We start from the raw sequence: 15285 nt of genomic DNA on the forward strand, positions 1-15285 counted from the left end.
CAGTTACTGGGTGCTTTTATAATAAAACCATGGATGTTCCTGCTTTTTTTTTTTAAACTTTATCAGTTAGTCCTTTAATTTTACTGTTTTTCAGGTGTGATATTCGAAATGCCTATTGGCATCCCTCCTTTTACAGCCAGTTCTCCAAAGCAGCAGTACAGACAGGAGCATACGTAGCAGCCTGTGTCTCAGTAGACACCTGAAACACGGTGTTTTTACTTCTCCTGAAGTGGGGGATGAGAGTCTTCAAGGTGCTGTAAATACCTTGCACTGTGTTTAACAAATGCTGTCGTTCCACCTACATCAGCCTTTGGGTATTTCCCTCAAATGGATCAAGTTTCAAGGCTAAACGGCTTGCACAGCAGGACGAAAAATGTCTGCAGTGAGAGGAGCAGATGTGGTTTCTCCTGCTGCTTGCTTGCACCTTAAGGTCCTTCAGCACAGAAGTGAGAGCTTCCTGCAGGGCCGGTGTTTCTCCTGCAGGTGGAGAAGTGCTCAGCTGCCTGTGCAGCCTGTCCTGAAACGTGAGATGGCTTTGGTCACACCAATGCTCACTGTGCTCGAAGAGAACTTTAGGATCTCTGACTGGAGATGGTGTGTGCACTTATGTTCAATACTAAAACATGATCATACTGCTAATAATTTCAATTAACTTTAATAAATCCTTTTCTAACAGTGACTTGGTTTTAGCTGCAGGAGGAGAAATTCTTGACAGAACAATTTGAGTAAAGGCTACGCAAATGCTCCCAGTGTCCACCAGCTGTAGTTCTCCAGGTGTGGGAGGTCAGGACTGTATAGCCCAAGGTATTTAACAGCTTCAGTGCTCCCACTTCACTTGAGGTACTTGGGTGAGTCAAAAAAAAAAAAAAAAAAAAAGTGTGTGTGTACATATAGTGAGGAAAAAAAAAAGATATATATAAAAAAGATATATATATGTAAAATAATATATATATATATATATATATATATATAGTAGATAATGAAATGTACCTTCTTAATAACTCAGGGACTTTCAAGGTCCGTCTTGAGGCGAGGAAGAAAACTTGTTTTGAAAAATCTTGCTCGGGCACTAAGAAGAACACAAGTCATTACCTTGCTGTGACTCGTTCTTACTTCCTTTGCTCCCTCTTGTAGCCTTTCGATTTGCTGGCTGTTTCTTTTATGAGATGAGAGCTTTTCATCCATTAGAAGATCACCCTGGCCCCTCACCCTGTCTTTAAGATCTATTAAGAGCACTTTGCTGCTGTGCAGAGCTGGGCAGGAGGAGGAGAGAAGGAGTCTTAAAGATAATTTATCAGTGAGGAATGAAAGCACTTTCCCCTCACTGATTGGGTTTGTCTTGTTCTTTTTGGTTTCAGTCTGCTGTTTCCTTTCAGAAGGGCATGGAGAGAGAATGTGGGACAGCTCCTCTGGGTCTTGCCCACTTGTCCTTTGTAGGTGCAGCTGCTCATAGCTTGTTTCTCTGAGATGGTTTGTTTTGTTTGCTGCTGTCTGGACTAAGCCAAGCCAAGCAGTGCCTGCGTGGATGCATTAGGGCAGCTGGTGCGGAGCTCTTAGGCCTGGTTAGCATGAAGAGCTGAGGAAGTAGTGGGGCACTGATGACAAGCTTGAAGTGCCAGGATGGAGTGAGAAGTGCCTGGAGGTGAGAGTGCACCCACACGTTTGTCTGCTGGGCTTTGAACATTGCAGTGTTTTCCACAGTATTTCACTTGTTTGTGGTTAATAAAGCTCATCTTGCAGCCCTTCTGTCTGGAGGTGAAACTGACCTTCCTTCCCATGCCCATAGGCCTGCAGGCAGTTGCTGGTCTCCTGGGAGTGTTGCAAGCAGTGCCACTGGATATCACTAGAACCCTCTGCTCCCAAAAAGAGTTTCCATCAAGAAAACTGAATTTTCTGTTGCCAGGGACTGTCGCACTTCTAATTCTTACCAGATCATTTTGCTGTGAAATAGCTGTTGGTGGTGTGTGAGAACTGATTTGTGCATTAAGGTCGTTCATGTTCCCATCAGAACTATAAAAACAGAACCTTTTGTGGGGCTCAGTAACTCAGCCAGAGGTGATCCGTCCTTTTAGGGCTGTCTGGGCACTCTGCTGGCAGAGGAAACCAGGGGTGGTGGAGCCTGGTGTTTGAGGTTGTGAAGGAACAAATGTTCTGAGCTAGCTCAGATACAGTTATTTCATGTCAACTTTTGTCCCACAGACACCTCAGCTGTTTTCCCTCCTACAGTGTGGTTGCACTGACACAAAGGCACTCTTCTGTGTCTTGGCTGATCAAACACAGCTTGGCACAACACATGCAGCCAGGCGACTATGTTGCCACCTGTGTTGTGAGGTTAATGAAATACACACCAGCTCTAGTTTGTGCTTTTCATGCAAGGTATGGTCCAGGATGTTCCAGAGGTAAGGTAAGGTTGAAGCAAAAGAAGAGGCAAATGCATCTTCAGAAAGCTTCATTTTCAACTCTTAAGCATAAAATAGCATCAAGAGTTAAGAAAGTAGGGGGCCAGACTTGAATGCTTTTAACACAACCTTTTCCATCCCTGAATTCATTCCCCTGTAAATGCTATTAGTTCTGTCATTTTAAGTACGTGTATTGCAGTTTTGGAAGTGTCTTAACATTTCAGACCTATGCCACAGATTCCTGCTAATGCTTAATTTTAATTCCATTATTGATACCCACTGGGGAGTGTTTGTTTTCAATACCACTCTCACATGCACACCAAAAAACCAACCCCATCATGACTACAAATATGCATTCCCATCAAGTAAATAATCAAAGCAGCCTGAATCACTTTGTTCTCTCTTCACCTCACCTGGTTTGGGTGAGCTGCAGAAGAGCCTCGGGATGGTCAGTGCTGGTGGGGAGCTGCTTCAGCCCTTGGAGGGACTCGACTGCACTCATGCTTTGGGTTTTAGTTTTCTCTCTCATTCCTCAGTTCTGATTTTCTCAGGCTTACAGAAAACTTAGGAAACTGAATTTGGAAGTTTACTGGTTTTGACCAATTTCAGTGGAGTTAGCAGCATCTTTAGGGAAATGCATGAAGCTGATTTTCAGGGCTGCCGAGACCTGCAGCTCCAGCTGGAAGACACAATGTGGGGATGCAGCAGTTCTTCAGATGAACATTCTTCACATCCCCAAGCCTGCAGGTCTCTCAGTGCTCTCTGGACAGTGTTCTTGGTTCTCCCATTTAGCATTTAGCTCTGAGATGTTTGATTATTTTTTTGCTGCTTGATGTTGCAGTTGGGCTTTGCTTCCGAGAACCCGCTGCAAGAAGATGAATAATTAAGCTGCAGACAGGAAGCATGGTATTTTAACACTCCATTGCTTCAGAGCTGTCCTTGGCTTTCTTTTTTATGGTGTCTAAGCCAGCAGTGGCCTGACCTAATGACAGATCTTGGCATTCTGTACCAGTTTATGCCTTTGGAGATGTGTTTGGAGGTGCTGAATGTGAGGCTCAAGCCAGCTCTGCTCCTTATAATGACCAAATCTGGCTGCTTATGTACAGTAGGAAAAAAAAAAAGACTGTGTGGGTCTCTGAGTTTCAATAAAACCTACTGTGCTGTGTTAGCTTCAGATATTTGTCTGCCTCAAGGGAGTCTGCCTGCTTTGCTTGCTACTGGTGGTGCCTGCAGAGGACTTTTTTATGTTTTCTTTTTTCATCATGGGTTATGGTAATGAATGGAACTGCCAAGCAAGGCTTTACATGAAGCCCCGCCTGGTGCAATGAATTAGCCACTTCATAAACCTGCCCCAAATTTCCTTCTGAAATGGACCGTTTTGGGTTTCCAGGAGGTGTCAGGAGGCTTTGCAGAACTCGAGTTGATGAGATCTATGTTTATTCGGCAAATTTTGCCGTGCTTAAAGGGGTAAAGCAGAATGATCGCTGCCTGCTTTTCATATACTTAATGCAGGAGTTAATGGGCCTTTGTGCTCTCCTTGCAGGAAAAACTGTTTGTATGGAAAGTCAGGCTCTTCATAGGAAATGCGTAGTTGTATTGATTGCTGCAGCTGAAATTAGCTACTGAAGTTTGCGTGTGAGCACCTGGAGGTAACAGATTCATTTCAGAGCAGCATTTCAGTATTCTCTCCATGGTCACTGCTGCCAAAAAAATTGGGTCAAGTGTAAGATTTTAAATGTTTCCCACTTGAGCCTGTCTAGTCTATTTTTAGCACTGTAGTTGCTGTAAGTATCCCATTGTTCCCTTTCTTTCCTGATGCAAAGCATGAAGCAACGTGCTTTTTATGCATCTTGCAATCTCTGCCTACAAGGAGGATAACTAATATCTGTCTCTGTAAGATAATCTCCTGCATGCTCTGCATTTCCATAGCAAGCTCCACCGGAGCATTCAGAGCTGAGGATCCACACCTAGCAGCTCTCTTCAAAAGGAGGTCAGCAGAGGATCTTTCCTACTCATTCTCATACACACCTAGGATTTTAGGACTTTCTGTAAGAGAAGCTCTCTAGTCAAAGGCTTTTTGCCTGCAGTGATAGTAAGCAGAGTTTAATAAACTGCAGTGGGTATGGCTCTGCCCTCTGGTATTTCCTCAGCACATTACTTATGCTGGCATTTGGGGTCTGTAAACTTCCATCTCCACTGCAGAAGCAAATGGAAACTTTTAAAACCGGGTTAAAATGGCCTTGCAGCAAAGACTGGCAAATAGATGCAGATGTACCTTTCGTCAGTAACATTAGATTTAGGTTCATTGGACAAAGACATGAGCTGTTCCACAGATGGAGGCAGTGCACTGAACAGCCTGGCCTAAGTCTGTTTCTGTCAGCCACCACGTGTGTGCCAGCACAGGTGGCTCACTGAATTGCAGAATGGGAGGGGTTGGAAGGGACCTTGGATGTCTTGGAGTTCCAGCACCCTTGCTCTGGCCAGGGCTGCCAGCCACAGAAGCGCTGTGTTGAATTGCTGCTTTGATCTGGGACAAAATGTGCTCGTTAGATCCATTTTGTGGGCATGCTGTGGATCTGAAGACATTACGGAGGGAGGAGTCAAACGTTACTGCATCTCCAAGCTCAAAAGGAAGATCTTAATAAGGACTGCTGAACGTGACTACCTGCTTTGTAGTCACGAGGTAAGCTGTGTTTATTTTGCTGTCGTTACCATTAAATGAAGTCCAGCATAAGGAAAGACTTACAAGTTGTCCAAAACAATGAATACTGCATTTTCATGTTGCTGCCTTCATGAAAAAGACATGTGGTGTTGGTCGTGTGCATGTGCAGATGTACTCAATAGACTCACTCTGACAACTGGAAGCGTGCCTGCATGCTGTCCTTTAATCATGCTATAAGGAATTTCCCAGGCTGTAAACTAACCACAGGTAACACATTTCTCTACAAACTCGTAATTCCGTACATATCGCACATGGTAGCAGATGGGCACAGCTGGCATTCACCCGCCAGTGAAGCTCAGGCTCATTCCCACACGTTGCTCCTTGTTCAGCTCATGCGAGTATTCTGTACTTCAGGACCTCCTCCTGAAAATACCCTAATTCTGCTTGTGGTCCTTTGATTCCTACATAGACAACCTTTCCCTGGAAATACATTATTGTAAGGCTTGAACTCTGAAGATGAAGTTAACATGTAAAACATTACAAATATTGATAGGCATGACCAGTGTGTTTTCCTTCATAGTGTGCCCAGCTGATACAAGAATGAAATCAGCCTACAGCTGGATGAGAGGATGTGCCCAGGTCTGAATGCATCTGCACTGCAGGCTGTGATGAAAAGAAAGCCGCTTCCTGGAGATGTACGACTGACTGCCATTTCCTCTGAGGCTGCGTGGATGTGTCCTCCTGGTGGGGCATCTGGAGTTCTCTGAGGGCTCGGGAGGGTTGTTGAGGGAGAAGAAATTACAAAAGGGTTAGCAAATACGTCTTCAGAGGGGAATCGAGATTTTTAACCTTGGCTCTGAGGAATGTACTGTTTGATATCCAAGAAAAGGATGTTCTTTTATGGTAATCTGCTGCTAGAAAAACAAATTGCTTTGAACTATTGACTGGTCTTTGAAAGGCTCAGCAGCCTAGTGTACTTGTCTGATATTTAAAATACTTATGAAGTTACCAACAGAAAGAAGAATGGTGCGTTTTTTCTCCCCAAAAGTTTAGAAAGGCTTTTATTCTAAAGCCCTGTTGTCTGAAGACTGCTTTCTCCCTTCACATGACGCTCACAGCAGTGCTGAAAGTCTTGGTTGCTCTTTGCAGTTGACAGTACGCCAGGAAGAGCACTGAGGTCCAGAGAAACCAGCCCAGTCCGTTGACAAGATTTCCTTTGGTTTGAAGAAGCTCTCAGAAGTGATGCAAACAGCAGCTCTGTGTGATTTCACCCTCACAAGCAAAAGGCCAAAGGATCTCTCCATATGCAAGCCTTCTGAAGATCTGCATAAGACAGTGAGAGAGAGGTTGGGTGCTGCTGGAAAGCTTTGAATTTTCAAGGAGTGCCAGTCAGCACAGTGTAGAGAGTCTGATCTCCCTAAAGTGCCAAAAGATGGTCCTCTGAGTCCTGACAGTGTGTCAGTGGAGGATATGAATTTTGAATGCATGTTGGTACGAAGAATGCTTCATAAATCCATCCCTTCCCAGTCACTTACCCACCTGTCTTCTGCTCAACTGGCCTTGTCACCCCAAGCTTGCTTTCTTCTAGTCCATGCTGTCTGCATCACAGGGAACCCCAACTCAATAGCTGTTCTTTTCTGGGGCTTTACAGAAAGCCAATCAGGCAGTGGTAATTTCATCTTAGCATACACTGAGGACAGCTGATTTCCTTAACTCTAGTTAACCATGTAGTGTGGTTGTTTCTCACTGAGTCTGAATAACTCTAGCCCTAATCAAGGTAACAAGCTGACAATGATCTCTGTACTCTTTGGCTTCATCTCTTTCCCTCATCTTCCTTCCATTTTGCACATCTCTAACAATGCTGAAAATTCTCCATGGATTGCGTTTTGCAATGTCTGTGCACACTGACCTGCTAAGCACTACTGTAATTCTAATAAATAATAATAAATTAAACATATTGTTATTACTGTTTGGACGCATTAACGGAGAAGGATCTACATGGTGTGTGAGCAAATGTGGAATTCTGGCAAATTCCTGCCATAGTTTGTTGTCTTGTAAATAGGCTGCACTAAGATTCTCTACTTCTAAAATCTGTTCATTTGGTTGCAAACCTTCCAGGTTACCTTTCTCAGCTGGTTTGCCACATTTCTGCTGCCAGTCTGCCTGCATTAACTGAGGGGTGATGTCTGCGTTGCAATTTGTGCTCTCCTTTTCCATTGGAAAGGCTTCTTCACTTGCCTCTTCTGAGTACAGGAAAGCCTTGGGCTATGGAGCAGGTTCCACATGAGCCAGATCTCAGCAACTTTCAGACTGTGAACTACCATCAGGTCCTTGTAAAAACAGGGGTCAAATGTCTGTAGGTGTGGGGCCGCAGAAGGCTTGACAATACCAAAGGTCTTGAATCCTTCATGCAAAATGGGTTTGAGGCTGATTCTCTGTAAGCACATGCCCAAAAAAACATCATCGATGGGGAAGAGTTCTACCTCTCCACAAGCCCTGGACAGCTTCCTCATAGTGCAGCTGGACAGCAGGAAACCTCCTCCTCCTGCATAGGCTGGGTAGATGCTGAGGCCATACATGGTCTCTGGGATATAGTATTTACTCTTCCGGGTGCGGATGGGACGGGCATTGTAGATGATGTCCCCGACGAATAGGTCCTCAGCGGGGTTGTGTCTCTCGAGGAAGTCAACAATATTCTCGATGTTGACAAAAACATCAGCATCGCCTTTAAAAATGAATTTCACGTTGTGGCAGAATTCAGCAGCCCAGTTCAGGAAGTGGATCTCCTTCAGGGTCAGGTTGAAGAAAGTATCCATGAAATCCCAGAGTAAAATGTCCCGGTACGTCTGACTCTCCTGGTGCATCAGGGTCTCCCACGTTGCCAATGATGTCCTATTCTTTGGTGTCCCCAGGAGGAACACTCTCTGAATCTGCTCCCCATTCACCAAACCCTCTCTGCCCCAGGTTTTCCGGACAATCTCCCGTCTGTCAAAGTCTTCAACTACTGATTTGATAGCAATGAGCAGAAAGGGACCTCCAGGTATTCTCCTACATTTCTTGGGCTGGTTAATGAGGAGGTTGAAGTTCCTGTTGTCCTTGTTTAGGAAGTAGCGCTTGAAATTGAAGGCAGAATCAGTTGATGGGACTGGAGTTGCAGTTTGGACCTTGCTGTTAGCCACTTCTGTTCTTCTAGTGATAGGAATTAATCGGGGTCTGGGTACTGTTGCCTCAGTCACTGTGGGCCTCCCAGGTGCTCTGGGGTCGGAGAATATTCTCTGTGTTACTGAAGGCTTCTTCTGTGTTGGCTGTTTGTCTCCTTTGGGGGCTAAATACTCCAGCTGGGTATACAGCACCGAGCAAAGTGCTACCACCAGGAAAAGGGTACAGATTGCATCCCCCTTGAGATGAACTCTCATTGTCCCTGTGGTCTTCCTGGGGCTGCTAAAAGCTGTGGCTGAGCTGTCTGGCACAAGCGTCCATCTGTAAATAAATGTGTGGCACGTCAGCAACAAGGATTTGCAAAACCAGCTTGCAAGTTCATTTCACTTATGCAAACACAAGGATACATTAAAGAACTCGCTGAAAGACACACAGGTCACAAACCTAACACAGGTCTCAGTGCTGTGGCTCTGTGACGTGAGTAGGTGTTCAGACACCGAGAAGTCATCCAACACCCTGAAAACAGCATGAAACCAGCCCTTCCTTCCCCCTCCCTTTCTGCTGTGTGTTTTATACCATTTCAGAGACTTCTCTACTTAGGGAGGAAGCTGGAGAATAATGGATGACACCATGCTTCCAGAAGTCTTTAATTTCTTCTGCCGTGGTCCCTTGGCTGATGGGCAGATGTTCTGCAGTAGCCTGTCTAGTTGGGCCATCGCTGGAGTTCTTCCCTGAATGCAAAGTGAGCTCTCCTGAACCAGCTGTGATTTGTGCCTTCAGAATGAATGCATTAGGCACGCTCTTGAATGCACGTGGGGATTTTTAATGCCAGTAATCTTTATAAAATATTAAACTATTCTGAATAACTTCTCTTCCATTACTAAGGTTGAAAGGGCCACGTTGCCTCTGCCAACTTGCTCCTAACCAGTAAGTGAGAAGAGTGCAAATAAATCCCAGTGCACAGAAGCACAGCAGAGACTGGCATTAGGAATGCTTCATTCGCACATGAGAGGTGAAGCTGCCCCATGCTATACAAGATTGGATTCCCCACTTACACTCTTCCCAGAGATCTTCTGTCTCATTTGATCAGTCCTTCAGCTGCAAGGAAAAAAAGAGAGTTAGAAGAAGGCAGAAAGCAGGAGGTGAATCTGACCCAGGGGAAGAGCTGTTGGTAGCCTCACACATAGGTGACTTACATATCTTGCCTGTGCCGTGTTAGTAAAAGATACCTTTGAAGGTATTACAGTTTTCTGTTATTATCTTTGAACTAGCTGAAGTTTAGCTGGCTGAGTGTTCGCAAAAGCACTGCTTCTTGACTGGATTCTGGCCTCAGCCAGGATCCCCTTTAGCTCAGTGACATCCTTTTTCAGAAAGTCCTTTCTCACTATTGTGGGTCGTATCACATGCTGATGGTTTGCTAGCTGTGAATTTTGGGCTGGCCATAAGATAATGTTTTTGAATCTCAAAATGAGATGGACAAGCCTGTAATTAGGAAGCATGAAACCAGTGCCACAGCGTTACTCCCAGGAATCTAGTAAATGTAAAAAAGGCAAGTTGATTTCTTGGCTACCTCCACTACAGTTGTTAGATTTCTTGGTTTCTTGGACCTCTTCATTTGAACATTTTTTCATTGCTACTTAACCCCATCTCCAGGTTACTCTTGAAGTGAAGAGCAGTTTGTCACCCTATGGTACCAGTTATCTTTTCCCCAAGCGCAGCTCCGATGTACTCACTGACATCTGCATTGCCCCTGCTCTTCTCCCAGCGTTACTTTCACAAGTGGTTTGCTTGGCTCACTAAGGCTCTTTGTGTCCCAGGTAGATTTAAAATCATTTTATCCCAGCTCTCCCAAACTAGCATGACTTGTGCTCAGCAGGGTATGCCATCACTCCAGAGTGAGCAGGAGATGCGCAGCTCCAGGCAGGATGGATCCTGACCATTTGGGTGTCTCCATTCATCTCCTTCCTCATCTTGATAGCAATTTTTTCCCTCTTTCTTTACAAAAGCTAGATCTTACTTCATCTGTCAGGCTCCAGATGGTAATTAGGGAGCTGGATAGAAGTCCTGGCTCTTTCCCATGTTTAATTTTATCAGCTATGGTTTGGAATGAAATAATGGAACTCATGATTTCCATGACTTACAGATTTATCCTGCCAGCATCTCTGAATCTGGCAAAAAGGGCCCGCAAAAGAAGCCAATAAAAACTCTGAATTGTTTTAAGCCTGGGCTGATAGCCCAGATTTTCTTCTGTGTTTTCATTTATTGAAAGAAAAGAATCCTAAACAGCAATGTTTGTGCTGAGTTGGGTGCTGAACATAGACACCCAGTCTGCAAGAAGAGCCACCAGCCTTCTAAGCGATCCCTTGATTGAGTGATGTGGGTTTCTTGGTCAGTGGTAGTTATTTCCTTCTTTTGAGAGAAATGCCCTCAGTCATTTCACAGGTGTCAGCTCTGTCCTGTCCCTGAATTCAGAGCAGCTGATGTTTGTGGCAGAGACTATGATGTCCCAAAGCCAAAAGGGTTATTCATCCTCCTTGGCACCCGGGGCAAAAATAACAATAACAACAATTACTGGGCTTTCAAAGTGAGCAGGAGATGTGTGATGCCAAATAGAGCACGTCCTTATGCCGTGAGCCTGATGAGCAGAGAGCCCAGCTGCAGTGGTTCAGGGCAGACCAGGAGGGTCCTGGCAGAGGTGGGGCCAGAGGGACGGAGATGCAGGGCAGTAGGGCTGTGGGCATGCAGCTGGTGGGGCAGTGGGGAGAGCCGGAGGAACCAGCTCCTGCTTTTTGTGTATTTGAAAGATTCTGACAGGTATCCAAGGGAAGCTGCAATAAAAAACTCTTAAAAGATTATTTAAAAAATAAAACCTTCTCGCCCTTCATTCTCATGTGAATGATGTGAAGCCCTGGGCTCATCCTGGAAATGTTCTTCTCTTGCAGCGGCTGCCACATCTCCATTACTTGGCGCTTCTGCTCACACGTGGGGAAAAGCCTTTGGATACCGTTCCTGGATTGCAGTCACGATGGCGTGGTGATTCTGGCACACTGCTTTGTGCTGGGAGAGTGGTGACTCAGCCTGCTCAGCCTTGGGAAAAGCAGTTGTGATATCAAAGCAAGCTGCAGATGTGCTATGTGGAGGAAGGGGGTCCAGAACAGCCAAGCATAAAGGTGGTCAACCCCAGAGCATGCTGCCCAGCAAGTGTTTCCACCCAGGTCTTCTCCCTCTCTGCTGCAAGGTTTGGGTTGTGCAAGAGAGGGGCTGGGCTGCGGATGGAGATGTCCTACCTGCTTCTCTGTATAAAGAGCGCTGGGGGCTCTCTGAGTTTCTGCAGTCCTCAGAGGAACCTGGAAAATCTGGGGTGTTCGGGGTGTTTTGAGGCAGCACTTGAGGTTTGGGCTGTTAGTTTTTGCTTTGTGCTGCTTGAACCTGTTTGATGGGTACAGCACCCAGCGCTGGGCTCTGCCTGCAGCAGGGGTTGTCGTCCTCCCAGCTCTTTTCCGGCAGCTCTCCTTGTGTGTAACAGAAGACTACAGAATATCCTCACATAGGAGCAGCTCAGTTCGAGGAACCTGACAGCAACTGCACAATGTCCATCATGAGCAAACCTGCAGCTGGGACTGATGTGGGCCTCTAGCTGAGGGAGAGCTGTGATACCCTCTGTGCTTCTCTGCTCCATCTCCTTTGTCAGCTCTGCCTGATGTGGCAGTGGAACCATTCCTGTGCCACATCTGCCCATGTTAAAGCCATGTAACATTGCTCACCCCCTGCTTATGGTGGCACTGCTCTCAGCCCGATACTGCTGTTCTGATGTGGAATCCCAGCCCCTAGAGAACCTCACAACAAAACCTGTGGGAAGAGGCAGTGCTTCTCGGTTCCTCAACCCTGCCTCATCTGCCAAAGTGACGCTGGCCAGCTCTTGTGCTGGTAAACTATGTGTCCTTGTGACCACATCCTGTACATCAGCTCCTGCAAGCGCTGAAGACCTCTGGGACGCCCAAAAGAAATCTGCTCCCCAGTGCTTGACATTTCTCCAATTTCTGGGCTGTTTGGCAGCTGTGGGGACTTCACCAGCAGCTCACTTGACACAGCAGGTTATTAGATTTTCTATCCTTTCAGCCTCTTCCCCCACACTGCCCCTCCCCTTGGCCCAGCTCTGGGAGCAGGCTCTCTCTCCATGCTGGGCAGAGGAACAGAGCTCCCATTCACAGCGCTGCTCCCAGGTGATGCTGCCTTTCCTGCAGTCCTTCCCCTCCTGCTTACAGCCACGCTGGCCTCCGGCAGCCCATGGGGATGCCAGGAGCATCCTGGGCTCCTTCCACCTCCTTTGCTTTGAAACACAGCAGATTGCTCTCAGTGGAAGTATCATGCAAGACTGCATTTTGCATCCCATGGGTGTTTGGCTCTGTTGGGTGCTGCAGGAAGACATCATAAAAGCGCATAAAAGCATGCATAAAGCCGCTCGCATTTAGTGGTTTGGACTGGTTTTGCAGCCTTTAAAAGGGAAAAACTCTCTTTATTTGCTGTTTGGCTGTCATGTAACGAGCTCTAGTTCTGGCATGACTTCTTTTTTGTTCTTGTTTCTTTGATTTGGTTTGGTGCAATAAATAAATAAATAAATAAATAATCAAAGCTGTATGTGGCCTTGGTGCCAAACAAGTCGTGTGTGTGTGTGTGTGTGTGTGTGTGCGCGCACGCGCGCGCTGCAGGATAGCTGTGGAGAGGTCCCATTTGCAGCTCTAGAATTAACAGTAGTGCTGAGTGATCTGTACTTCTTGCCCAGAATACAGGGCAGGCTGAAACAAAGAGACGCCCTTTGGCACGCGTCTTAGCACAAAGCCCTACAAAAAACAAGAGAAACAGTCGCTATGCTGCCCAACCAGAAAAAAAAAAAAAAAAAAAAAAAAAAAAAAAAGCCAGTCTCGTTCTATTCTGAACTCCCTAAACAATGCGAGAGCAGGTTTAATTAGCTGGATTTCTCAGCAGAGCTCTCCCAGGGGTTGGGAGCTGGAGCCAAGTGAAGGCAGCGTGAGGCCACCCGCTGCCACAGGCTCTGCCCATGAGCAGACAGCATCCCCACTGCGACGGGGCAGGAGCCCCTATTTCTCTCCCAGCTTGCCCCAGTGCTGCAATGTGGTGCTCCATCAGCTCCCAGCTGGCCGCTCCCATTGTATAACAGATTTCTGCAGCCTGGCCTGGCCTGGGGGGGCATCAGGAGACCGCAGTTACACGGCGTTGGTGTGGCTGTCCCGTCACATCTGGATACCACTGTGAAAGGCAGCGCCACTAACAGGCTGACAGGACGGCACGAGTGTCTCCGAGCTGCCGAAAGTTCCTGCAAGCTGTGCTCAGCAACTTCCTGCCTCGCTCTTCTCTTTCTCTTCCAGTTTCCCACGTTTCAGTCTGAGCACACAGCCATGAGAGCCCAGGGAGAGATTCCCGTCCTCTCGCAGGAGAGAAGCAATTTTCCCGTGGGTTGCACTGTGGCCGTGGAGAAGCCCCGGCAGCCGTTCTCTAAAAGAAACCCCAAACTTTCTGCTGTAACAGCAACCGAGGACACGCAAAGAGTGCCCTATGGAAAGCAAAGCACAGCCCACGCGGGGTGAGGGCTGCGCGTTTGGAGGCTGCAATGGCAAGTTTGGGGTTCTGCAGGGAGACGCGTCTCAGGAGCCACAGTGCAGAGGGAAGAGCGGGCAGAAGGGAGCGCAGCAAAGAGGAAACGAGAGAACTCCCACCGCTCGCGGCGCGGCTCTGCCCCGATGGAACGCACGCAATGTCTACTTACATCCCATTTGATAGCGCGGATCCCGGGTCCCCTCGGTACTGTCCCGGCAGCGGGCTGCCAGGCAGGCACATCTGGATGTAGTTAGCGGGAGACATTCTTCAGCCTTTCAGAAAAACCGAGGAAATCCTGGCAGAGCCAAGCGGGGCTCTCCCCCTGCACCCCGCGCTCCGCTCACACTACAGCCCCCCGAGCCCCCTGCATGTCCGCCTGGTTCTGCTGGGGCTCGGCCCGCGGGGGTCCCCCACGATGGGCACCGTCTGCCCGTGGTTGGTGGGGTGGAAGGAGCGGCCGCACCGGGGGAAGGAGCTGGCTGCAGACCCAACACCGGCACGTGACCGGCGGCCGTGCGCGCAGCTGTCCTGCAGCGCAGAGCGCAGGGACAGGCTGGGGTCCCCTGGGTTCTGCTCTTTTTCTGACTAAAACAACCAGGGGAAAGAAAAAAAAAAGAAAAGAAAAGAAAAAAAAAAGAGGATCTTTTTTAATTTTGTAACCGTTTTGTTTTTAATAGGACTTTTTCTTCCTTCCCCCCCTTCCCCTCACTCCCCCCCGTTTGACTTTTTTTTTTTTTTTTAAATTCCATTATGATAATTTACCTCTGCAAAGGTTGCAGAAACTGAGGTTGGGTTCAGGCCAAGAAGGAAACTCAACCTGGGGTTTGTTCCTTTATTCTAGCAGTGAAGTGAGGGGAGGGGATGGGGTGGGATGGAAAGTTGAGCAGAGGCTGAAGGTGGATCACGGAATCATGGAATCATTAGGGTTGGGAAAGACCACTAAGATCATTGAGTTCAATCATCCACCTACCACCAGTATCACCCACTGCCCACATCCTTCAGTGCCACATCCCCACGGCTCTGGGACACCCCTTGGGACAGTGACTTCCCCCCTTCTTGGGCAGTTGCGCCACTGCCTCACTGCTCTTTTGGAGCAGAATTTTTTCTTAATAATCCAACCGCACCAAACTTCCCTGAATACCAAACTAACACCCCCACCTTCTTATTATTATTTTAAAACCCTTAATCTGAATTTCTTCAGTACACTCTCTGTGTAACAATATTGGGATGATAATTTGGTCAGTGGTTCTGTGTATACAACGCCTTTCCCACACCACAGGGCAGAGCCCTGCTGCCCATCACATCCCTGGGGGAGCCAATCTGTGCTGCTGAGAATACAGCACTGTGATAAATGAAGAAGGGCCAATCTTGGGATTTAAAGTACTGTCTGCGGTTTCAGTGTGTCAGAGCGAAATACTGCTCTGCTGGAGTTCATGGCTGAAGGAATTT

The 15285-nt window shown here is 47.2% G+C and overlaps 2 protein-coding genes across 5 annotated transcripts in view; one reads left to right on the top strand and one right to left on the bottom strand.

Moving 5' to 3' along the window:
• PHAF1 (phagosome assembly factor 1) overlaps positions 1-7014 on the top strand; it is a 40612-nt gene extending 33598 nt beyond the window's left edge. Inside the window, exons 18-19 of one of the 3 annotated variants that reach the window (XR_006931145.1) lie at positions 95-5805; positions 6211-7014. The gene's annotated coding sequence lies outside the window, so the exon portion shown is untranslated. Of the gene's footprint in view, positions 1-94 lie in introns of all 3 variants that reach the window. The other 2 variants (XR_006931144.1, XR_006931143.1) reach the window with 2 other exon arrangements.
• B3GNT9 (UDP-GlcNAc:betaGal beta-1,3-N-acetylglucosaminyltransferase 9) lies at positions 5267-14338 on the bottom strand. Of its 2 annotated transcripts, XM_040646036.2 has the most exons (4): positions 14006-14338; positions 9276-9318; positions 7185-8541; positions 5267-6384 (listed from the first exon to the last, which is right to left on the bottom strand). In XM_040646036.2, exon 3 carries the CDS (start codon positions 8475-8477, stop codon positions 7230-7232), a length of 1248 nt encoding a protein of 415 aa, XP_040501970.1. In that variant the 5' UTR covers positions 8478-8541; positions 9276-9318; positions 14006-14338; the 3' UTR covers positions 5267-6384; positions 7185-7229. The 2 variants fall into 2 exon arrangements, with proteins under 2 accessions (XP_040501970.1, XP_003641955.1); XM_003641907.6 differs by having other exon boundaries at positions 5267-8541.
• Positions 14339-15285: the final 947 nt, after the last annotated feature.

The sequence above is a fragment of the Gallus gallus genome, chromosome 11 (genome assembly GCF_016699485.2).
Source record: "Gallus gallus isolate bGalGal1 chromosome 11, bGalGal1.mat.broiler.GRCg7b, whole genome shotgun sequence".
Lineage (NCBI taxonomy): Eukaryota > Metazoa > Chordata > Aves > Galliformes > Phasianidae > Gallus > Gallus gallus.